A 26,144-nucleotide genomic window follows, 5' to 3' on the forward strand; every position below is an offset into this window, starting at 1 on the left:
TGTGTGGAAACTTAATATTGGATGGGAGTTTATTTCATATGCAGTGCTCATATTCTGAACTTGATTGTGAAAGATGGGTTGGCAGTGATAGGAGATGGGATCAAAAGAGTACATAGTAGTGTGTCTTTTTGGGTGCATACACAAAAAAAATGAGAAATTTGAGGAAACTACTCGACAGTTGAATGTTTATGATGGTCTAGGTAGAATTCTACATATTTTATGTTAGTCACTGCGAGAACCAAAATACAAGTGTTTGTCTTTGGATCAAGATTGGGTGTTAGCAAAAGAGATATATGAGAAACTGAAAATATTTCATGACGTGACTGAAATATTTTCTGGATCCAAATATCCTACTGCTAATCTTTTTTCTCCAAAAATTTGTAAATTGAAATTGGCTATTTCTAAGTGGACTAATTCTGGCATTCAAGAGATAAGAGACATGACTTCAAATATGATGTCAAAGTTTGATAAGTATTGGAAGAAAATTCATAGGGTAATGGCCATAGCTGTAGTTTTAGATCCACGTTACAAATTGAAGTTGATTGAGTTTTACTTCCCTAGAATTTACGGAGATAGTTTTTTTCTTGAAGTGGAAAGGATTAAAAAAATTTATTCAGATTTGGAAATAGAATAGCAACTGAAGCATGAAAGTGAAGGTGATGATTATCACGCTAGAAATTTAGATGGAACCTCACAAAATATAGAATTTGATGATTTTAATGATTATGACTTGTTTGTATCAAATTCCAATAATAAGAATCCGAATCAACAATTTGATGCATATTTGGATGAACCTATTTTACCTCGAACATCTGATTTTGACATTTTGAGTTGGTGGAAATTGAATGGTATCAAGTATCCAATTTTACAAGAAATTGCAAGAGACATATTAGCCATCCCGTTATCTAGTGTTGCATTAGAGTCGGCTTTTAGTACCTGTGGTAGGATTGTAAGCTCACATCGTAACAAACTTCATCTGAAGATGATAGAGGCTTTGATGTGCGCTCAAAATTGGATTGCAACTGAAGTTTTGACAGATTAGTTTGTTTATTTTGTTTTACCTCTTTTTAGCATTTAATATATTTATAAATATTTGACAATATAAGGTACTAGCATGAGAAAAGAAATAGTTAAATATTTAACAACTGTTTTGGAAGATGTACACGATTCTGATGAAGATGGCGTGGTGACTAAGGTATGCTCAAGGATTAACATTATTTTGTGGTCTAGCTTCTTTTTTTTTGTGACATTATTTATTTATTACATTTTAAATGTAGTAATGAATAATGCTCACAACTAAGGATGGGATGATGCCAAGAAAGGATAAAGATTTGATTGTGAAGTCATCGTTGAAGAGAAAGACGAGCTTTATTGAATCTTAAGTTGTAAACTTATTTGGATGTATAACACTTTTGCCTTTAATTGACTTCTTTATTCAAACTTTATTGAATTTTAAGTTGTAAATTTATTTCATTATTAGTTTTTAAATTGTGTTTATTTGAATGTATAAGATGTTGTGCACTAGTCAAATTTCAAATAAACTTATTTAATGAATTTTTTGTGGGCTAATCAAATTTTAATTAAAAAAGAATAGGGAATCCCCACCCTCGTCCCCGCCTACAAATGGCGGAGATGGGGGAGAATTTCCCCCACGGGGTCGAGGACGGAGGACCCCCCCCCCCCCCCGGTTCCGTCCCGGCCCCGTTACTAACCCTATTATTAATGGATATTCCCATTGGTGATTAATTTTATTTGAAACTGAAATGGGTTCAAACCCGATTAGCTCACTCTGTGAAGTCGTTTGCGAAATTTTTTAGAAACACTTGGTCACTCTTAGTGCTAGAATTTATCATTAATAGTTGTTATCAGTTAACATATTATCAATGATAACTTCTATCACCGATAACATGATATTAGTGATACTATCAGTGGTAGCTTTCATCACTAATAACATATTAACAAAATCAAACAATCTCTCTAGTAGTCATTTCATCTCAAATGCTATCAGCCCTATCCTTCTACATTGATAGCAATATAAGAATGTTACTGATAATAGTTATCAATGATATCCTTTATGGCTATCAATGTAGAAGGATATCATTCTATACTTATATGCATCGATAACATACAAACAAACTACATGTATCAACATATTAATCAAAAGACCCCGATTATTTATAGTGTATTAATGATAGTCATTGATAACTGATAGAAAATCGAAAGCTAATATTAAAGGTTGTATTCATATTTCTCAAATTGAAAGCTATCCTTTGTGCTACATATTTTATTATTTCGGGCTTGAATGTCATTTATGCAATAATCCATTGTTAAAATCAACTTTTGTCATATTGAAAATCACACTGAAACATGCTTTAATCACTTAAAATTAATTTAGTATTTAATTTTACATTTTTAAAAGCAATTTCATATCATGAAAATATATTTTGAATGAATAAAAACATGTTTTAAGTGATTTTAAAAATGTTAAAGTAAGTTTTTTTTTGTCAAATTCAAAATCACAGTGATACATGATTTAATCACTCAAAATTAATTTAATATTTAATTTTACATTTTTAAAAGCAATTCCATATCATGTAGATTAGTTTTAAATGATTAAAAATATGTTTTAAGTGATTTTCAAAATGTTAAAATAATTTTTTGTCATATTCAAAATCACACTAAAACATGCTTTAATCACACGAAATTGATTTACTATTTATTTTTACATTTTTAAAAGTAATTTCATATCATGAAAGTTACTTTTGAATGATTAAAAACATGTTTTACGTTATTTGAAAAATGATTAAAAATATGCATAGATTATAATTGTCAATTTTATTAATTCGAGACACATGTAAGAATTGACACGTAGACGATTTTTAAAAGTAATCTTGATCTATATTGATTAATTTATGACAAAGTGTGAGTTTAATTGAAACAATTATAGGTCTATATTTCACCACGATCTAAAGAAGAAAATAAATGAATACTCTCTAGAAAGTTAAGATTTTAAACGAATATAATTATTAGTTCATGATTTTTATTGACAAGAGTCCAAAATTTAGAGACATAATGTAACATCCCGTGCATTTTTAATTATTAATAATGTAATTTTTCCTTTTCAGTAATTGTCCTTAGTGGAGGGCACGTTTAGAATTTTTTAATTTAAAGTATAAGTGCGAGGATTTAAGTGTTGGCCTGGAAATTATTTAAATTCTTTTCAATTGTCAAACTCAATTTGGAAATTTATGGCAAGAATTTATTTTCTTGGAAAAGGAAAGAAATTTAAATGGTATAAGGTGGAATAAGGAAAAGATTTAATTATAATTGTACTATTTTTCCTATTATTATTATTATTATTATTATTATTATTATTATTATTATTATTATTATTATTATTATTATTATTATTATTATTATTATTATTATTATTATTATTATTATTATTATTTTTATTATTATTATTATTATTATTATTATTATTATTATTATTATTATTTTTATTTATTATCTATAATTATTCTTATTATTATTTATTATTATTATTATTATTATTATTATTATTTATATTATTTTTTATTATTATTATATTATTACTTATTATTATATTATTATTTTTATCTATTATAATGATCTATAATTATTATAATTATTATAATTATTATTTTATTATTATTATTATTATTATATTATTATGATTAGTATTATTATTATTATTATTATTATTATTATTATTATATTATTTATATGTATTATTATTATTATTATTATTATTATTATTATTATTTTTATTATTATTATTATTATTATTATTATATTATTCATTATTATTATTATTATTATTATATTATTATTATTATTATTATTATTATTTTTTTTATTATTTTTTTTTTTTTTTTAAAAAATTTATAAAAAATTATTTATTTATTTTGAGTCCTTATTTTCAAATAAACTGGGCGTCGTTTTAAATTATGTGCATGCATTTATTTTAGTAACGGCCTTTCCTAAGTCCTAGGGGGTCAGGACATTACAGTTGGTATCAGAGCCCATGTTTTGGGTTCTGTAGACTGACTTACTACATAAGTCTAGATAGTCCCTGTGACCATTAACGGATTCCTCGTCATCGCCAGGTACGTTATACTAATGAAAGTTTCAATGCATATGTGAGAACAGTGATGTAGTGTTTTAAATACATGATGCCTGAGAAAGTCCCAGAAATAGTTAGTTAACGTACGAATTTGTGACAGAACATGGCACCTAAACGTAGAACAAGGAAAACAATTAGAGAAGAAATGCAAGTAGAGAAAGAGGGGAGTAGTCAAACTACTCTGGCGGCGCTAATTCCGCCTGTGACCCAGATAGATGAAAAGGCAATGGAAGCCCGAATTAGTGAAGTTGTTGCAACCGCTCTGATAGGGAAACTACAGGAACTGATCCATAGCACGATGGCAGGACAGCCTACCCAGACACAGGCTCAAGAGGAACTGGTGCCACCCAAGCCGTTACGACAGACCCATCCGCAGGGCAAGGACACACTGGGCCTATCTCTCGAGGCCAAATATTTTAGGGATTTCCGAAAGTATGACCCTCGCCCCTTTGATGGATCGTTAGGGGACCCCACCAAGGCAGAAATGTGGTTGTCATCCATCGAGACAATTTTCCATTTTATGAGGTGCCCGAAAGAGCACAAACTGCAATGCGCAATCTTCATGCTGACTAGTAACGCGGCAATCTGATGGCGTTCGGCAGAAAAGATGATCGATATTGGAGGTGAACTTGCAACCTGGGAACAATTCAAGGAATGCTTTTATGAGAAGTACTTTTCGGCCAACACCTGATATAATAAGCAAACAGAATTCTTGAACTTAAAGCAGGGCGTTATGTTAGTGGAGGAATACGAGCAAAAGTTCGATAACTTGTCTTGTTTTGCCCCTGAGCTATTGGCCACCGAGGCAGCGAGGACTAAGAGATTTATCCAGGGCCTGAGAAGCGGGTTGCGAGGGATGGTGCATGCCTTGGATCTCAAGATGTATGCTGTGGCGCTGCGAGACACTGTGAGGATCGATGCTGACTTCCAGGGGGAGAGGAATACAGAAGGTCACTTGGGATTGGGACCTCCATAGGTCAAAAAAGGAAGGCTGGGCATGGGACTCTTGATCCTCAGCAGAGAGGTCAGAACACAGTACAAGCTCTACGTCAGCGGGGACAAAAGAGTACCCAGGCTGGGAATGGAAGGGAAGATAGACCGATATGCACCACTTGCGGTAAGTAGCACTTGGGACGTTGTTTAGCCGGCTCTGGGATTTGTTTCCGTTGTGGCCAGAAGAGGCATATGGCAGATAGATGCCCAAGAAGGAATGCGCCTGAACACAGGAGCCAGCCCGCAGGCTCATTCTAGGGAGGCTCGAACCGCCAGCAAAAACAACAAGGAAGGGTATTTTCTACCACTCGACGTGAGGCCGAGAAATCCGGCATCGTGGTGACAGGTACACTTCCCATTTTGGGACACCATGCTTTTGTTTTATTTTACTCTGGCTCTTCGCACTCGTTTTTATCTGCTGTATTTGTAAGACATGCCATGTTAGACTCAGAACCGTTGCCATTTGCATTGTCTATTTCCACTCCATTAGGAGAGGTCATGTTAGCTACAGAAAAGATAAAAGCATGTCAAGTAAAGGTAGCCAATTGCGCATTAGATGTAACCCTGATAATTTTAGATATGCGTGATTTTGATGTTAGATTAGGCATGGATTGGTTAGCTGCTAACCATGCCAACATAGATTGCTCCCGTAAGGAGGTCATCTTCAACCCTCCTACAGGAGCCAATTTTAAGTTTAAAGGGATTGGGACCGTAGTCCTACCCAAAGTGATATCTGCATTGAAGGCCAGTAAGCTATTCGACCAAGGAGCCTGAGGCTTTATAGCTAGTGTGGTGGACACCATGGAGAATGAAGTTACCTTGACTTCGGAGCCAATAGTAAGAGATTTTCCAGATGTGTTTCCATAAGATCTTCCCGGACTGCCCCCTGCAGTGGGAGATAGATTTTGCCATTGAATTGGAGCCAGGCACAACCCCTATTTCGAGGGCTCCGTATAGAATGGCCCCGGCAGAGTTGAAGAAACTGAAGGTCCAATTGCAGGAGTTATTGGACAAGGGTTTCATACGCCCTAGCGTGTCACCATGGGGTGCACCTATTTTGTTTGTGAAAAAGAATGATGGATCGTTACGTCTGTGCATTGGTTACATATAGTTGAACAAGGTGATCGTCAAGAACAAATATCCCCTTCCCAGGATCGATGATTTGTTTGACCAGTTACAAGAAGCTACGGTATTCTCTAAGATTGATCTCCGACCAGGATACCACAAGTTGAGGATAAAAGACAGTGACATACCCAAGACAGCTTTCCGTTCGAGGTATAGGCATTATGAGTTCATAGTGATGTCATTCAGTCTAACGAATGCACCAGCAGTGTTCATGGATCTGATGAATAGAGTGTTCAAGAAATTCCTCAACATCTTCGTGATTGTTTTTATTGATGATATCTTGATTTATTCCAAGACAGAGGCCGAATATGAGGAGCATTTACAGAAAGTTCTAGAGACGTTGAGGGCCAATAAGCTATATGCTAAGTTTTCTAAGTGTGAATTTTGGTTGAAGCAGATGTCCTTTCTAGGGCATGTGGTATCTAAGGAAGGTGTCTCAGCAGATCCTGCAAAGGTGGAGGCAGTTACGAGTTAGGCTCATCCAACCATGGTCAGTGAGGTGCGCAGTTTCCCGGGGTTAGCAGGCTACTACAGACGGTTTGTGAAGGACTTCTCTCGCATAGCCGGCCCATTAACTCAGTTGACCCGAAAGGGAGCAGCATTAGTTTGGAATGAGGCTTGTGAAGACAATTTCCAGGACCTCAAGTAGAGACTAGTTACAACCCCAGTTCTTACAGTACTGGAAGGATCAAGTGGTTTCGTCATTTACAGTGATGCATCCAAGAAGGGGTTGGGATGCGTATTGATGCAGCAGGGTAGAGTAGTTGCTTACGCTTCATGTCAGCTGAAAAAGCATGAACAGAATTATCCCACGCATGACTTGGAGTTAGTAGCGGTGGTTTTTGCCCTCAAGATCTAGAGACATTACTTGTATGGAGAAAGGATACAGATATTCACCGACCACAAGAGTTTGAAGTACTTTTTCACTTAGAAGGAGTTAAACATGAGGCAAAGAAGGTGGTTGGAGCTAGTAAAGGATTATGACTATGAAATTTTGTACCACCCGGGGAAAGAAAACGTAGTGGCTGATGCTTTAAGCAGAAAGGTGGCCCATTCCGTAGCTCTCATTACCAGATAGACTCACTTATGCAGGGAACTGGAGAGGGCAGAGATTACAGTAGTTGTGGGAAAGGTCACGGCACAGATAGCACAGTTGTCGGTGCAACCAAGCCTAAGGCAAAAGATTATTGATGCGCAGCGAGATAACTCTTATCTGGAAGAGAGAGTTCGTAGAGTGGAGTCAGGCCAGGATAGCAAATTCTCAGTGTCGACAGAAGGTGGCCTCCTTTATCAAGGGCGTCTGTGCGTGCCAGTGGTTAGTGACATTAAGAGTGAGTTGTTGTCAGAGGCTCATAGTTCCCTATTTTCGATCCACCCCAGCAGCACCAAGATGTATCAGGATCTGAAGCGTTACTATTAGTGGAATGATATGAAAATAGAGGTTGCAGAGTTTGTCAGTAAGTGTCTGGTGTGCCAGCAGGTGAAAGCCCCGAGGCAGAGGCCAGCAGGCTTGTTACAACCATTGATTATACCAGAATGGAAGTGGGAGCATGTGTCTATGGACTTTATTGTGGGGTTGCCTCGAACAATCAAAGGTTTAACTGTGATATGGGTCATGGTAAACAGACTTACGAAGCTAGCACATTTCATACATAGAAAATCCATCTTTTTAGTGAATAAGTGGGCACAGATATACATGAAGGAAGTGATAAGATTGCATGGAGTGCCCGTGTCCATTGTGTCGGATAAAGACCCTCGTTTCACGTTTAACTTCTGGAAAAGTCTCCAGGCGACCTTAGGGATCCGATTAGACTTCAGTAAGGCTTTCCACCCTCAGACGGATGGGAAAACAGAGAGATTGAATAAGATACTGGAAGACATGTTGCGTGCCTGTGCCATAGAGTTTTCAGGAAGCTGGGATGCTCACTTGCACTTAATGGAGTTTGCTTATAATAACAGCTACCAGTCCACTATTGGGGTGTCACCCTTTGAGGCCCTATATGGGAAGAGTTGCAGGTCCTTAGTATGTTGGGATGAGGTAGGAGAGAGGATGTTGTTAGGACCTGAATTAGTACAAACCACGAATGAGGCAATACAAAAGATCAGGGCTCGTATGCAAACAGCCTAGAGCAGACAGAAGAGCTATGTCAATGTAAGACGTAAGGACCTGGAATTTAAGACATGGGTGAAAGTTTCTTAAAGGTGGAACCCATGAAAGGTATTCTGAGATTTGCCAAGAAAGGAAAGTTGAGTCCGAGATTTATCGAACCTTTCGAGGTCCTGGAACGAGTTGGCCCTGTAGCTTACCGTTTGGCTTTGCCCCAGTATTGTCTTCAGTTCATAATGTCTTCCATGTTTCGATGCTAAGGAAGTATATGACAGATTCGTCCCACGTAGTCGACTATGAGCCCTTGCGATTGAATGATAACTTGAGCTACGAGGAGAAGCTCATAGAGATCCTTGCCAGAGAAGTAAAGGCATTACGCCGATAGGAAATTTCTTTTGTGAAAGTCTTATGGCAGAATCACCAGTTCAGGGAGGCCACCTGGAAGCGAGAGGATAAGATGAAGGCCCAGTACCCAGAGCTTTTTCAAGGATGAACTTTCGAGGACGAAAGTTCTTTGAAAGGGGAAGAATGTAACATCCCACGCCTTTTATTTATTAATAATGTAATTTTTCCTTTTCAGTAATTGTCTTTAGTGGAAGGGCACATTTGGAATTTTTGAATTTAAAGTATAAGTGTGAGGATTTAAGTGTTGGCGTGGAAATTATTCAAATTCTTTTCAATTGTCAAACTCAATTTAGAAATTTATGGCAAAAAATTATTTTCTTGGAAAAGGAAAGAAATTTAAATGGTATAAGGTGGAATAAGGAAAGGATTTAATTATAATTGTACTATTTTTCCTTTTATTATTATTTTTTTTATTTAAAAAATAAAAAGAAGAGCCTTCTCCCTCACGCCTCACTCTCACGCGAACCCCCCCTTTGTTTTTCTTCTCCTTCACCGCAAGCGTCGTTCAGACGCCCTGTTAGTCACTCCACTCTAGCCGCCGGTCAGATGCCCCGTTAGTCGCTCCACTTCAGTCGCCAGTCGCCCAAATCCTATCGGTCAGACATGCCGGCAGTCACCCAACTCCAACCGCGCCTCCCTACCGTCTTCACGTCGACTGCCGCCCCCTGTTCACCGTCCACCACTGCCATGGTCTTGCTCTCGCTAGATTCTCAAGATTTGGATTTCAAACCACATCTTGGGTAACAATAGTTTGGTTTAACTTTGGTAAGTTTGGAGGTTTCAAAACCATTTTGTTTTGGTTGCTGTTGCTGTAAAATTTGGACTTGGAACCTTAATAATGGTTTATGTTTAGGTTGGCTTTGTCTGCAAAGTTTGGGAGCGAGTTCAGATTAAACTTCAGCTTTGGGACTTTGATCCAAGATTATTCCATTCTAAGGAGAAGATAATCTTGTTGGTTATTTTGGGCTTAAGTCTGAGGTAAGTAATCTTACCACTGGAACTGCCCACGGGCCAGACTTTATTTGTATGCTAGCGTGATGAGTGTATGTTATGGTAAATGTTAGTATGTTGCCTGATAGTATGACCTGAATCAAGTATGTTTTGGCACGAGTTCTGTTTTGTTTAAAGACACACCTAGGCACGTGATCATTAGTATGTGAGGGTATGTGTTTTCATATGTTGATATCTGATCTGTTGATGTTGAGGCATACTTGTATGTTGTGGAATTTTAATGATTAAGGTATACATGAATGTTGTAGAATATATTGTTGAGGATTATGTGTATGTGATAGAGCCATGGTATCAAGGATTACAGGTATGTCATAGAATCATACGGTGTTGAATTTTTGAACATTGAGACTGTATGAATATCCCCATTGATTAGTTAGATGCTCACTAGTTTTTTGTTTCCTTCGGGATTAACCAGTTTTGTGTTTCCTTCGGGATTCACCAGTTTATGTCTCCTTCGGGATTCACCAGTTTATGTCTCCTTCGGGATTCACCAGTTTATGTCTCCTTCGAATTCACCATTTTTTCGTGTCCTTCGGGATTCACCAGTTTGTGTTTCCTTCAGGATTCACCAGTTTGTGTTTCCTTCGGGATTCACCAGTTTTGTGGGCATACTTAACTACAATAGGATAGGACTCAGTCTCTTACCTGTTTCATGTATTTATGTGCCATAGGTGGGTATCTAGAGAACATAGATGCCTAGCCTGACCCCAGTGGCGGGGTTACTTACTGATTATTTCATACTCATCCTTTCTTATGTTGATGTTTCAGAAAAAGGTAAAGATGCACCGGCGATGGCGCAGCGGAATTCGTGATCGTGTCACTGGGACTAGACTTTTTCGCTTCCGCATCTTAAAATTTGAGTCCTTATTTTCCCCTTAATATTTAGTTTTACTATTTGAAATTTATTTCTAAGGATTATTTCTTTTATATACTTTTGTTAGTCTTTAAGAATTTGGGTACCCTATTATTTGTTTTAACAATTGCATTTAATAAATGCCTTTTGAACTTCTCTTGTTTAAGTAGCATTTATTTCAAATCAACTGGGCGTCGTTTTAAATATGTGCCTGCATTTATTTTAGTAACGGCCTTACCTAAGTCCTAGGGGGTCGGGTCGTTATACATAAATTGATATTTTTATTCTACTTATCCTTTCTATAATAAAATAAATTGAATTAAGTTGCATTATTTTTAGAATTAAAAAAGAAAAATAAAAAGAAAGATAAATGAAAAGAGGGAGACAGAGTCAGAAATTGATCCAGGGCTAACAAGAGGAATGACAATCTTTAAAGTCACATTTGAAGGTCTAACAAACTGATTTCAGGTTTTTGAAAAGTAGCAAAATGATTAAATTAATAATTTGTGAATGTCATAAATACCCTCTTCTTCGATAGATTACATTTTTTTTAAATACCCAAATTTGTTAATGCTAATGAAAAAATATTCTCTCTTCTATATTAGGTTGTAACTAACTAATCGAATCTCAACTAAATGGTAAAAATAGATAACACACAACAAATCAAAAGCTAGAAAAAAGAAACTCATAAAAATTTAATGTATAAAATGGATCAAACCTCTCTCGATTGTTTTCGCATAGGATACTAATTGGAACATACCACAAATACTATTTGTGACCATCAAACTATACTAACTATTGTATGATAACAACAAATGTGAACATAATTACTATGTATTTATAATCTAGAACTGAAGCTCTATATAAATAGTTAAAAAAAAATGGTGGATGGACGATTCTTAGTTCAAAATCGTAAATAATAAATACAAATACTTAATCAAATATAACAAATTCTTGACAAGTTTTATGATAATGCAATAATAATAATAATAATAATAATTAAATAGGAAAAATATAAAGTGATATTTGAAAATAACATAACATTAGAAAAAAGAAGAAAGGATAAATGGAAATAGAAGTGGAGTGAAATTTCAAAAGAAAGATTAAAATGGTATGATGTTGTACAACCCAACTTCCCTCTTCCTTAATAGAAGTTTATTAAAACGGAATTACACCTTGTAAAAGGAAAAGAAAGAAGCAAATAATGAATTTCTTAAAATCATTATTCATTAGTCAATTACATTGTTGAAGAAAAATTGGTGAACAATAAAATAAACAAATAAATGTGAAATAAATGATTGAAAATGTTGAGAAGAAAAAAAATAATTATCCACTAATTATTTATCTTTTCATCTTCTGGTTTCGAATTTACCATCTCTATCTTACATCGTCAAGCTTCCGTCGCACTTTGTCCTATCAACAAGCTCGTCCAGAAAGGTTTGTTGCTTCATCTAAATCTCTTAGAGCTAGGACGATAAGTTCAAAGCATAATACGATGATATCTATACGTTGAAGAATCATAATAATGACAATTCCAATCTTAATTTACAAAAATCGATTAAGAAGAGCAAATACTTCTCACTATCAAGATTTTATATGATGTTCAGAAAAGAATTGACGAAGAATAATCCAGAGAATGAAAATGTATTATGACCACACTAAAAAAAAAAAATGAGCTCCCAGGAAGTATTTAGGCAATAACTCTGGGAAAGAAAACAAATTGAGAGTGCCATCACACTGATTTTCAATAATTTGAGATATCAAATAAGAAGTAAAATAAATGTATAAAATAAAAGGAAAAATGAAATAATAAGGATGATACAAGATTTGAAAGAAATACAAAAAAAGAAAACAAAAAACAAAAAAAGAAGAATCGGGACGGAAAATATGAGATTTGGAAAAAAGAAAATACAAAAAAGAGAGAGAAAAGAATTTGAAAATTTGAGATGAAGTGAGATTTGAAAACAAAGATTTGACATTATCTCAAGATTCAAATAAATAGTGGAGATTTTGTAGACTATATTGGGTTATTCAATCTTTTCTAGGCACAATTATTCAAGATCAACACAGAGATGGTGAATAAATGGCTGAGAAAGATTCTGTCAAATTCTTGATGCTAGATATTTGATACTCGATTAGTTTCTGCTCGATAATCAATCGAAATTTCCTTCTATCCTCGAAAATTTTCCGTTCTTGCTTGATAGAACATGGTGAGTGCTGATTGATACTCGACTCTACTCGACGAGTCTTAATCTTTACTTGAAGCAACTCGAAGACGAAAACCCTTGACTCAATGCTACTCAATAGAAGAAAATCGATACGCGATTCAACTCGATACTCTAAAATTCGATACGATTTGATAACAAGATTGTATTTTCATGATTTGCAAAAAGATTGATGTCGATTGAAAGAAGAAGATAATGAAAAGAAGAAGAAACACACAAGATTACGTGGTTCGACTAATATGCCTACGTCCATGGGAAGATTCACGTTTTTTTTTCATTTGAAGATTGCGTACAACTTGTTTTGTTTAAAGAAAAATATAAATTATGTAAAATACTTGTTTGTTTTCTGATCAGTGGTATTTATAACACATACCAACAAATCGTTACAAGATAAAATTAGTTATGAACTAAACTAGCTGAGGTATTTGAGTCACAGTTTCTTCAAATTCTCCACCTTGACTCTAATGCCTGAAATCTTTTGATCTTCCTGATTCTGATCATTCATTTACCCTGTGTCTAGAAGTTCGAAACCAACCTGTTCTAGACATTTGACCAATTTAAGTTTTAAAATTGGATTTGTTAACATGTGTGTTGCATTATCTGATGTGTGAACCTTTAAGATTTCTATTTCCCCTTTTTCTACTTTGTCTATGATGAAATGATACTTTATATCAATGTGTTTAGTTCTAGTGTGATATTGTGGATTTCAGGATAAATGGATAGCACTTTGGTTGTCACAGTAGAGTTTTTTACCACTGTTTGACTTATTTCAAAGTCTTTTAGCAACCCTTTAAGTCACAATGCCTCTTTAATTGCTTCTGTTAAAGTCATATACTCAGCTTCTGTAGTAGATAAAGTTACTATAGGTTGTAGTGTTCTTTCCAACTGATTAGATTAGGACCATAAAGAAATAGGTATCCTGTTAGGGACCTCCTTTTGTCCAAATCACCAGCATAGTCAACATCCACATATCCATATAGTTCTAAGTTTGGTTCAGCTGATTTTTGGTAGATTAATCTTAAGTTTCTGGACCAAACTAGGTATCTTATGATCCATTTAGTAGCCTCCCAATGTCTCTTACCTGGGCTAGACATATATCTACTAACAAAGCTAGCTGAATATGAGAGATCAGGTCTGGTAGAAATCGTTAAATACATAAGGCTTATGACTGCCTGACTATAGGGTATAACTGACATTTGTTTTTTATGATCTTGGTCAGAATCTTTAGGAGAGTTGGCTGAGGATAACTTGAAGTGCCAAGCAATAGGCAAGCTTACAGGTTTAGCATCACTCATATTGAACCTTTTTAGGATCTTCTCACAATAGTTAAATTGGTTGATGCTTGAAACAGACTCCTCCTCGTTCCTTAGGATTTCAATCCCTAGGACTTTGCTTGCTTCTCCCAAGTCCTTCATATCAAACTCCCTTTTTAAGAGGTTTTTAACACAGGTTAAATCTTCCTTGGACCTATCTGTTAGTAACGTATCATCCACATATATGAGTAGGTAAACCTTGTCCTTGTAGGAACCTATATTTACATAAACACATACGTCAAATGAACTTCTTTTGAATCCAATGCTACATATATAGTCATTGAACCTTCTATACCAACATCTAAGTGATTGTTTTTACCCATAGATTGACTTGTTGAGTAAGCAATAGAGATTCTCTTTTCTTTTAACTTCAAATCCCTTAGGTTACGTCATGTAGATTGTCTTCTAGATGTCCATGAAGGAAGACAATTTTCACATCTAGTTGATACAATTCTAAATTATTTTGAGCAACCGATAGAAGTATTATGGAGGTTTGTTTGACAACTGGAGAGAAAATCTAAGTAGTTTATTCCTTCTCTTTGTGTAAATCCCTTTGCAACCAAACTTGCCTTATACCTAGGTTTCTGATCACATAATGGACATTCCTTAAGTTTGAAAACCCATTTAGAGCCAACTGGTTTATAACCCTTAGGCATAGGAACTAAAGACCAAGTATCATTCACATTTAGTGAATGCATTTCCTCATTCATAGCTTCTATCCAATCCCTTGCATCAACACAACTTGTTGCTCCTTCAAAGGTTATTGGTTCTTGGTCAGTAGAAGCCACAATAGCATTTAGAACCAAATTCATATAGTTCATTTCAGTATATCTAGCTGGAGGGATAATTGTTCTCCTTTATCTATCCCTAGCTAAGACATACTGAGTCAAGTCAGGCTGCTTATTAACAATCTCCTCTTGTTCCCTTGCATCTTCCTCAACTTCTCCTGTGTCACTAGGTAGGTTAGATTCTGTTGGTTGCTCAATAGGTAGCTCCACCTCAATTCTTGTGGTCAGCTTCATCCTCAAGTCTTTTCTCCTTTTTCATAAACATCTCCTCTAAAGGAAATCAAACATGAGGATTTCCATAAGTAGCAGAAGGGAACGTTCCAAATTCCATTCGAACTGGACACAAAACAATTACAGTCTAAACAGAAATTAACAGGTCATGCACAACTAGAAATTATAGCATGCTAAACGATGATACAAGAGATAGAGGAAGCATATCTTTGAAGAACCATTCTTCACGAATCCCTTGATCAATCTACAAGCGTCCAAGAACAACACACTCGAACGCAACGGCCGGTACAACCAACGAACACGAACACAACGAACGGCCAACAGCTCCTCAAATCCAATTGAGTTTAACTCGATCCACGAATAGAGCGAGGATGATAACTTGTAAAATATAAGTTATCTTTGCTCTTAAATTAGAACAATTAGGATTTTTAATGATAAACTCTCCTCGTGTTTAATAGAGACACATGGATTTACTTAAACAATAGCAATTTCATGTAAAAGAAGTTTATCACTAAAAATCGCGGCACTAATGCACTACTTTGCAGGATTTCAACGCAAGAACTGACAATAACGCATTAGACAAGTGCCGCAGGAAACGCACTAACACATGAGCCATGTGTCGGAGGGAATTCAACGCATAGAAGATTCATTGCTCCGACTGATTGTGTCACATCACCACTTGCAAGCATGGGCACCTGCAATAGGCGGCGTCTGAAAAGCTTCCAGAGGTCAGGCGACAAACCAGAACATAAAGTTTAATGCTGACCAGGGCATGGACTTAAATGCAGGCCATCCTTCAAGTGGATGAGACCAACGCCTATAAATACTTGAAGACCCTCCTGAATTAAGAGTGCAGACAATTAGAAGCTCCATACTCTCTGTAAATTTGTAGACTTAGTTTTAATTTGTACAAGCTGTGCCGAGGTGTAAGACGATCGAAGGTGCTGAGAACTACCACCACCGCTGGCCAGAGAGTGAAGAAAGTTATTCTTGAGAAAGATACTCTGTCTTCGCCTCTTTAAAGTGATTGTACACAACAAGATTGAGCCAAAGAACTACAAGATATTGTATTCTTTGGCTTGACTCATTTTCTCTCTTAATATCATTTTCATTTCATTTTGATTGAATACAGTTCTTTGTAAAGACTCATTGATCCTTTATAAAATTCATATATTTGATCATCACTTTTGCTATTGTTTATCTTCTGTTGAAAGCATTAGTACTTCATGCATAATTCTATTCCAACGCCTAAACCAACTTGACAACTTGGTGAAAGCTTTTTTACTTAGTTGTTCAAAAGAATAGCTAAGCCGCATTAAGTAGAACGCCTAGTACAACTAGAGATAAACTTACTGGTGTTTCTTGCATTCTAAGTTAGACACATGCACCCTAGAGATAGGCTCGTATGTTATTCGCATTGAGAAGTGTTGAATGATGTCTAATGCATGAACAGAAAGATAAGCAACCCATCCCATTTCATCCACATTACATCAGTTGTGTGCAATTATCTTTAACCAGCACGTCCACCTACTTAAATTCCATTTTTACATGATCCTTCATTTTCCACTCAACTCTTTTGTATTGTCTTGCACAGGCATAGCATGTCAGTGTAAATAATACATCTTTCACATTTATTTAGGGAAAACCTCCTACTGCAAGTACAACACATAATCTGTGTTAGTGAAACTGAATCCCTGTGATCGACCCTGGACTTGCCAGGGACCTAGATTAGATTTATACTTGGGTTTAATCTAGGAAAATTTGAACGTTATTATAAGGAGTTGTATGCCTTTTATGCATAATACTAACGCCCCAACGCGTTGCATTCATTTAAACGCATCAAGGCAGAACGCATCACTTAGACTTTATCCTTCCAATCTGTTTTACTTTATACACTCCTAAAGCATCTCACGATAGCAAGCGAACAGAAGACACCACCACAATGGTTATCTTGGTATTCTCGATGTGAGAATCCAGGAGTTGTGGGCTCTGTATGATATTGGCTTGGGGAAAAGACTGGAGGTCTACGATTGAGCAAGTGGGAGATAAGAACACAGTCTAACGGATAGACGATGTGCTCGATCATTCAGTCAACGACAACCTATTGTATAGACCAAGCCACTAGACCGTGTAACAACGATCAGCTGAATGACTATCGTATAGTCAAAGGTAAGTGATCGCTTAGCTGATCGTGTAGTCTCTCAATGCTATCGCTTAATGAAACTCTTTCACTTGATAGCTTATCCATGAGTAACTTTCCGAATGAAGTAACTTCTAATTTCAGGAAAACCAATTTCCTTTTATCTCAAGGTTACCATAAAACCACCAATATCCTCCCACTCAATTAGTTATTAGAGAAAAAGAATTAATTATCATATAATTAATATATTATAAATAAATATGATAACCTACTTATCATATTATATTTATAACCTAAAGTTTTAATATTTCATCTCATGAAATATACAAGCCATAGTCCTTTTCTTATTTTATGGTACTTAATGTAAACCATATTCACATTAATTCCTCCACTTGATGTATCTTATACATCACACCAATTATATCATATATAACTAAATTTCCTCTTGTTAATTTGAACAATTCAAACTAACCCCAAGAACCGATTCTCAACTTGAACCCATTGAGCTACAAAGTGGACCTCATGGACTTGTAGCTTGAAGCTCCAACGGTACGTGAATAATTGACTAAACTCTTTAGTCACGGGATTCACCATCCGTTAACTATTTGGCACTCCATTAAAGATCGACAACTGCACTTTTCTCACTACAGGTATATTTTTGTGTCCATATTAACCGAGTGTGACAACTCTTCACATATCGATCATAAGTACAGTTGGGCCAATTTACCGTTTTTTCCCTGTAGTTACATCTAGCTTCTTAAGTACCACTGATTCCTCTAATGAACAATAAGTCATAGTCCTACCATGACTGGGTCCTCTCTTCCAAAGAGAGTATGTGGCCACTATGTTCAAGACCCAAAATTAGCTCTTAAGAAAGCAATCTGTCTATTTACCCCTACTTTGGGGAATGAGTGAATTTTGTCTTGTGTAACTGAGTTCCCAGCTCCCCAATCAGATAAATCCCCAAAAAGGTAGGCTTGTTGAGTTGGCAATCTGGCCACTCTCACCCATACTAATCAAAGGACCGCCCTAGCAGAAGTTTCTAAAACACTCAGGATTAAGGTCATGTCACCTATGGTCGTTTTAGTGAGATGTAAGTCTCAATTATCAACGACATTATATAAAGAGACTAATAATCTTGTGGTCCAGACTTATACAAACTCTTTGTATAGGACACCCTCGCTCGCTTGTCTCCACATGAATGATCAAGATCAGACCATCTGTAGTAGTTCACAACACTTGCAAACCTCTACAAAGCGGGTCGTATCTGTAGTGTCACCAGGATAAGGTATCCCTCATTAATCCATATACTACAGACCATTTAGGTTATTACTTAAGGCATGATCCACTTGTATATCTCATATACATGCTTGAGTTTACATAAAATAATCATGGTTCTTTGTTTATTGGATATGAGTAAATGCAAATAAAATAACTCTTAATTTATTAATAACAATGTGTACAAAGTTTACAAACTATGAGACTCTGGGAGAATTAGGACACCAATCCCGACATCCCCTTCTCTAAAGGTGATGTCTTTGCTAATTATGAACTTCCTCTCTACCAGATGCCACATTTTATACCATTTAACACCCTCTGTGAAGCCTACAAACATGCACTTAACTGCTCTAGCTTTCAACTTTCCCTTATTTTGGTGAACAAACCCTACAGACCCAAAAACCCTAAGGTTGTCTAGATGAGGAGGATGATTAATCCACTTCTCCTTAGGGGTAAACAACTCTAGAGATGTGTGAGGGAACCTATTCAAGGTATACACTGTGTAGGCTGTAGCTTATGCTCAATAGTTTTCACTTAGGATAGCACCAGAAAGCAAACATCTTACCCTTTCCATTATATTTCTATTTAACCTTTATGTATCCCCATTTTGTCGAGGTGTATACCTCACAGTTCTATGCCTAGTTATACCGTTCTCACTACGGTATTTGTCAAGCCTTTATTGCAAAACTCAAGTCCATTGTCGGTTCTAAAGTATTTTAACCTTTTAGACGTTTGTGTTTCTATCATAGCTTTCCATTCTTTACACTTCCCAAAAACTTGGTTCTTAGTTTTAAGAAAGTATATCCAGCTATTCCTAGAAAAGTCATCTATAACGATTAGAAAATACCTTGAGCCACTAAGGCTTGGTATAGGAGATGGTCCTCATAGGTCAGAATGAACGTAATCCAATGTTTCTTGGGTGGTATGCTAAGATTTTGTGAAGCTTTATCTGGTTGCTTTCCCTATAATACAGTGTTTACATAAGAAAAGATGCTCACTGATCCCTTTAGGTAGTATGCCTTGTTTAGACAGTGCTTGCATCCCTTTTTCACTAATATGGGATAGTCTTTTGTGCCACAAGTCTGCCTCTATTAAGCTTGCTGTTGAAACAATGTAGGCACTAGTCATCATCTATACTCCTCTTACTATATAGTGATCATTGACCTTTTTACCAACCAACACTACCTTAGAATCCTTAATCACCTCTAGGATTTCATCCTTTCCTCTACACTCATACCTAATGGAGTCGAGCATACCCAGAGATATCAAATTTCTCTTGAGTAAAGGTACATGTCTCACATTTATGAGAAACTTGATTAATCCATCTTTTAGCTTTAAGGATACTGAACCAACCCCTTTGATTTTATAGGCTTCATTGTTCCCCATATACATAGATTCTTCATCCACATCCCTGTAGGTATTAACTAAGGTCTAAAGGGTGTCACATGATAGGTACAGCCAGAGTCAAGTTCCCAATCATGCTTCCCAATAGGACTCATTTGGTTGGTTTTGTTTCTAGTAGAGGTTAAGGCATTAGAATAGAAGTAGGTCCCTTCAACCATTGAAGCTTCTGGCTGTTTTCCTTTATGATCCTTCTCTTTTTCCTAATTTTTCCATTTTAAGCTAGCAATCCCTCATTGAGCATCCTTTCTTCTTGCAGTAATTACATTTCGATATGGTTTTAGGTTTATGCTCTTCACCATACTGATTTTTAGTCCCTTAAGACTGATTTTGCTGGTTCTTGCCCTTGACAAATAGCCCTTTTGCACTAGGCTGGTTCTTTTTGACTGACTAAAGCTCCAACTCTCTAGTTCTCAATGCTGAAATAATGGCATCAGTGGTAACTGACTCTCTACCATATTTTAAGGCACTCTTTACCTCCTTATAGGCTTTGGGTAGAGAGTTCAACAAGACAAAGGCTTCATTCTCATCGTCAATCTTTTCACCAAGGCTCTTAAACTCAGAAACTATCCTTTTAAACTCATCTAGATTGTCTGATAGTGGTTTAGCATAATCCATCTTAAAAGTGAAGAATTTTTTCCTTAAGCACATCTTGTTGGGGAGATCCTTAGTTGCATAGAGACCTTCCAACTTGACCCACATTTCGTAGGCAGTGTCTTGATCGATCACCTGTCTCAAGATGCTATCACTAAGATTAAGAACTAAAGTTCCATATCTTCCCTCTCTTGAGCTATTAATGTAGGTGGCAAAGTGGCTGGTTTAAAAGGATTTTATGAGCTCTCTGTTGTCTAAGAATAGCTTTCAAGACCAAAATCACCTTTTCCATCGAACTTTTCTATCTCAAATCTAACAAAAACCATAACTGGCCTGAAAGAATATCGAGAATGGTTTCCTTGAGTATCTTAATACTCCAAGAATGTTGATCTCAAATGCTCTGATACCAGAAATTGTTGAGTAATTCAATCTTTTCTAGGTCCAATTACTCAAGATCAACACAGAGATGGTGAAGAAATGGTTGAGAAAGGCTCTGTCAAATCCTCGATGCTAGATACTCGATACCCCATTAGTTTATGCTCGATATTCAATGGAAATTTCCTTCTATTCTCGACGAGTTTATGTTCTTGCTCGATAGAACACGATGAGTGCTGATCGATACTCGACTCTACTCGATGAGTTTTAATCTTTACTCGAAGCAACTCAAAGACGAAAACCTCTGACTTGATGCTACTCAATAGAAGACAATCTGTACACGATTCAACTCGATACTCTGAAATTCGATACAACTTGACAACAAGATTGTATTTTTGTGATTTGTAGAAAGATTGATGTCAATTGAAAGAAGAAGATAAAAAGAAGAAGAAACACACATGATTACGTGGTTCGGCCAATATGCCTACGTCCACGAGAAGATTCACATTCTTTTCACTTGAAGATTGCATGCAACTTGTTTTGTTTAAAAGAAAAATAGGAATTATGTAAAACACTTCTTTGTTTTCTGATCAGTGGTATTTATAACACATACCAACAGACCGTTACAAGATAAAGTTGGTTATAAACTAAACTAGTTGAGGTATTTGAGTCACAGTTTCCTCAGACTATAATATAGGAGTCCAAAGTTTAATTACGATATAATAAGATATTGTTGAAGGCATTAGGATTAACAAAAAAAAAAACATATCATATGTAATGGAGACTTTTGTCATAATGCAAAAGAATTCTATAGATATTTTTTAAAATGATAGTATAATTATTAATATATGCCTGAATATCTCATTGGATCATAAGACTAACAAAAGTCCAACCCATTCCATCTGTCCTCTTTTAACTCGATAAATCGAGTCCGTTCTTCTTGTAATCCTTAGGCTTCGCGCCAATTCCAAGTTACCGCGATATTCCTCATCTCTCTCCCGGTCTCGTTTTGTAGAGCTTTCTACTTTCCCGCCATTATACTAAGCAAGTGCTCGAGTTCCTATCATCTTTCTTGCGGTTGCGGCTTCTCTCATTCTCCACTCCATGAATCGCAGGTACGTGTTTCAATCGGTCAAGGAGTAAATAAAGAAACGAAGGTTAGGAAACTGCAGGATTAGTTTTCGTTCTTGAAATTACTGATTATTTGTTGAAACGGGTCGTATGCCTAGGTGTTGCAGTGGAGTTTTTGGAGAATACCCGATCTCGTTTAGTTGAAATCTTAAATTATCTGCTATTCTCCGCCCTGGCGGCCTCGGAAGTTCTGAATCTAAGTGATTTTTTCGAACTTGACGCGATTGTGACTGATATTACTGTTGTTGCAGTTTCGCTCAGGAAATGACGATCCGTTTGGTTTCTCTCAGTTCGCGGTTTCTCCTTTTCTTCTTCCTTGTCGCTACCGCATCTTCTGGTGTGTAAGTAACGCTATCGCGTCTTGTTTCCTTTTGAATTGATCGTGTGGTTGATTAGGTGTGTGTAGAGGAACCTAATATTTGTCATCAGCATCGATAATCGTATCGTTTTCGTTTGATTAGAGATAGAAACAAAAGCTTACTTGGTACATACTGACATCATTTTCTTGTATCTTAAAATAGAATTCGTGTTAGATGATTTAGGTAATCGGACGTATATCCAATTGTTAATGATGGAAATTAAAAAAAAAAAAAAGTAGGAAAAAGATATTAAAAAGATCCTGGTTGGAAATTTCTGTTAGCTATAGATGATTCTGTTGAGCAGTTTTCGGAACAGATTTAATTATTACTTCTAAATTCAAGGACATTAAGCACTTAGTCTCTTGTTTTGGTTGTGCTATCTTCTCTTGAAGACTCTTGTTACGAGCATCAAAATTACGTCGTCCGAATCTCCTTATTTTCATCAACTATATTTACATCGCGATATTTGGAGTGACACTATACTGTATCAATTTACTTTGACCTGTCTATCTTACTCTAACATGTCTACTCATGCTAGTTTGATAACATTTTGTTTTTTAAATTAAGCTTATAAACATTACTTCCACCTATCAATGGGTTTTGTCATCCACCTTTTACTAAGGTTGTAAAAAACTTAGCCAAGTTTTGAAAAATAGAAAAATTGTTTTCAAATTTTTTTTTTTTAAGAATTTATTAAAAGTACTGATTTATTATAGAAATTGTGAAGAAATAAATATAAATTTAAAAAGCAAAAAATTAAAAACAAAACCGTTACAATGGGGACTTATTTTTATGTTTATGCAGATCTTTTTCTCTTTTACATGATAAATAATTTTTAAAATATCATTGCCCTGATTGTAGGTTTGCAAGTAATGGAGGTATGAAAATAGAGAGAACTTTGGCTATGATAAAGCCAGATGGATTGCGTGGTAACTTCACCGATAGAATTAAAGGGGCCATTGTGGGGTCAGGGTTCAGGATTTTGGAGGAAAGAATAGTTGAATTGGATGAAGATAGAGCAAGTCGTTTTTACGCTGAACATTCGTCAAAAAGCTTTTTTTTTAGTCTGGTCAAATACATGACAAGGTATGTGTCATCTTTGAAATGTTGCTAAGTTTCCTCTGCAAATACTCATTTGCATAATTTCATATGCTCCGTGGTACTGGTGTATCAATGCTGATGTGAACCTTCTTGTGTCTTTGTTCCTGCATTTTTATGCCTGCATCTGAGCTGCTTTCCTGTGCATTAATTTGCTAGTAAGTGGTGGATAAGCTTGTCACTTATGCAATTTATGCAGCCATCACACCGCCATCTGCATGCACTCAAACAAAAATTTGAAAGTGCTATAACGGTTTAGCTAATTCATGCGATGATTTTGACTATGTAGCTTACTTTCTTTTCTAGCAATTTCAGTTAAAGCATTAGCAACTTAGACATGAAAAGGTTTCAAACTACTTTGACTATTCATGCAATGACTTTGACTACTAATTCATGGTGGACTTCTAATCTGATTTTTGTAGCCATATGTAAAGGTTTCAAACAACCATGAAATCTCTCTAGAATTGTGCGATTGTGCATTTTAGTTCTTGCATAATGGTGTTCTTCCTTTGTCTAACACTGCTTATCAGTGGTCCAGTATGCATTATGGTGTTGGAGAAACAGAATGCAATCGCGGATTGGCGTGCTCTGATTGGGCCAACAGATGCAGTGAAAGCTAAGGCTACGCATCCTAATAGGTCATAAAAATTTTATTGTTCGTCTTTATGTATACTTTACCTCCAGAAGTTCGAGACATGAATTCCGTACTGATCATGCACTTGCTACCTGTTCAATCTGAGTTTTAATAATGGTCTCTTGCATGATTTCAGCATTAGGGCAATGTGTGGGTTGGATTCAGAGAAAAATTGTGTTCATGGTTCAGATTCTCTTCTATCAGCTCAAAGAGAGATCTCATTTTTCTTTGGAGAAGAAACTGGTAAAATTTACTCCCTCTCTATATATAATGCATACTTTTATTTGCTTGTGCATGATCTACTTTCGTTTTTTTTTACAAGTGCAATATTTTTTACTGTCACATTTATGATGTTCACACCATCTTTTGATCTATATGGGAAAACATATAGCTATCCGTTAATATCATAATCTTATAAATGAAAGTAGAGATTCCATATTGATTGATGTTGAAATAAATGTTGTACCCCTAGAATCAGAAGTTGTAAAATCTAGATAGGAGGGTGGGGGTGGAGAACAAACGAGAAGCTAGATTATCAGCCATTCACCACAAAAAAATGCATATGTTTAGATTATAAAGATACTTATTTTTACTTTTATTTTTTTTCTTATAGAAAATGACAAAACGTAACTTTTCTTAAGTTCTTCTCCCATAAGGCACGTCTGTTTCTTGGTCCTCAAAAGCGAACTTTCTTTTCTGTCACTGTACTCTTAACAGGTGAAATGGTTGGAAAACATGATGAATTATAATCATTAAGCAGTCCGTGTATAAACACGACTAGGTCTTATACAGGACTCTTTATTTTGATTAATCTCAAATTCCAAAAGTGGATTGCTGCCAGCCCTGACCCAATTTTCATCTAGAAGTTGGCAAGCCGATACATTGTACACACGCTCATCTGTATATCTGTGTGCTACTTGTGGATGTTACATGTATGCTCAGTGTCTGTATTAGAAATTTAGAACCTGTTCTCTAATGACCTGTTTGTCAGTTTTATTATCTTTTGTTACCTTTAAGACGGTTTTGCTACTATTAGGAAGATAAAACCATTGGTTGGTGATGAAGGGTCTGTGGCTTCTTACGATCTTATTTAGACAAGATTTGTTCTATAGGCTGTATAATTGTGTCCTTGAATTCTAAGAAGGATCCGGTGGTTTCTTTAGTTTATTAAGTTTTAGGTTCTCTATTTGTTTTTATAGTTTTAGTTAGACATGCCGCACCTGTGATTGTTCCTTTTTGCCCTGATAACAGACGTAGGCCTACAAATTAATTTTTTTGTGAAAACCTGCTTTTCTATCAGTGAAAACTTCAATATTTGTGCTTCACCTGTGATTGGTCCTGTTTTAGTTAGTAATGATAATATATGAAAAATCCAAGTTCTGTTATCATCGATCCTCATGATTTTCTTCCTTAGGACATGCCTTGAATTTAAAATTCGTCAAGTGATGAGTGTGTTTTTCTCTACCGTTTTCATTTCTTGCTCTCTCACCTTTCTTTTAATATTTATTTGAAACCATCTGTCTGATTTATAAGCAATGTTTTAAAAAGCACCTTTCTTTTAATTCGTCTCTAATTTTTTAAACAGTATGTTCCTCGCAAAACAATAATGATGAGGACAACGACACCTTCACCATCTTAACAATGATATGATATTATTCGCTTTGAGATAAATCTTCAAGCTTTATTTTTGGAACCACCAACCTCACACCGATTGAGATAATTGTCTTCACTTATATACCCATGACTAGTTTGTTCCCTAACCAATGTGGGACTTTATTTGTACCTAACATCCTCGAACAAAGTACCACTTTGAATCTTCCCTTATTCGTCCACTCTCGATCGCCTACGAAAGCTTGCCCATATCAAGCTAGATAGAGCATAATTATGAATAATTTTTATGGAATACACTTGGTGTAAACCACCTATACACACCTTA

At 35.8% G+C, this 26,144-nt stretch overlaps 3 protein-coding genes across 8 annotated transcripts; all 3 read left to right on the forward strand.

The window, feature by feature from the left end:
- The first annotated feature begins 4,250 nt into the window (after nucleotides 1-4,250).
- LOC150033585 (uncharacterized) lies at nucleotides 4,251-6,740 on the forward strand. The gene is made up of 6 exons (XM_090318211.1): nucleotides 4,251-4,727; nucleotides 4,848-5,097; nucleotides 5,430-5,640; nucleotides 5,740-5,884; nucleotides 6,033-6,128; nucleotides 6,252-6,740. Exons 1-6 carry the CDS (start codon nucleotides 4,251-4,253, stop codon nucleotides 6,738-6,740), a joined length of 1,668 nt encoding a protein of 555 aa, XP_090174337.1.
- A 12-nt stretch (nucleotides 6,741-6,752) lies between these two features.
- Nucleotides 6,753-8,757, forward strand: LOC150033586 (uncharacterized). The gene is made up of 5 exons (XM_090318212.1): nucleotides 6,753-6,910; nucleotides 6,977-7,090; nucleotides 7,358-7,580; nucleotides 7,746-8,281; nucleotides 8,484-8,757. The coding sequence occupies exons 1-5, from the start codon at nucleotides 6,753-6,755 to the stop codon at nucleotides 8,755-8,757; spliced, it is 1,305 nt and encodes a 434-aa protein (XP_090174338.1).
- A 13,081-nt stretch (nucleotides 8,758-21,838) lies between these two features.
- LOC120085461 (Nucleoside diphosphate kinase family protein) lies at nucleotides 21,839-25,379 on the forward strand. 6 transcript variants are annotated; one of them, XM_039041438.2, is made up of 6 exons: nucleotides 21,839-22,101; nucleotides 22,369-22,458; nucleotides 23,338-23,562; nucleotides 24,105-24,212; nucleotides 24,345-24,451; nucleotides 24,926-25,379. In XM_039041438.2, exons 1-6 carry the CDS (start codon nucleotides 22,091-22,093, stop codon nucleotides 24,955-24,957), a joined length of 573 nt encoding a protein of 190 aa, XP_038897366.1. In that variant the 5' UTR covers nucleotides 21,839-22,090; the 3' UTR covers nucleotides 24,958-25,379. The 6 variants fall into 6 exon arrangements, with proteins under 6 accessions (XP_038897366.1, XP_038897368.1, XP_090173297.1 ...); XM_039041440.2 differs by having other exon boundaries at nucleotides 21,850-22,101; nucleotides 22,369-22,454; XM_090317171.1 differs by having other exon boundaries at nucleotides 21,929-22,101; nucleotides 22,216-22,458.
- Nucleotides 25,380-26,144: the final 765 nt, after the last annotated feature.

The sequence above is a fragment of the Benincasa hispida genome, chromosome 9, assembly GCF_027475165.1.
Source record: "Benincasa hispida cultivar pf3 chromosome 9, pf3_genome.v1.1, whole genome shotgun sequence".
Taxonomy (NCBI): domain Eukaryota; kingdom Viridiplantae; phylum Streptophyta; class Magnoliopsida; order Cucurbitales; family Cucurbitaceae; genus Benincasa; species Benincasa hispida.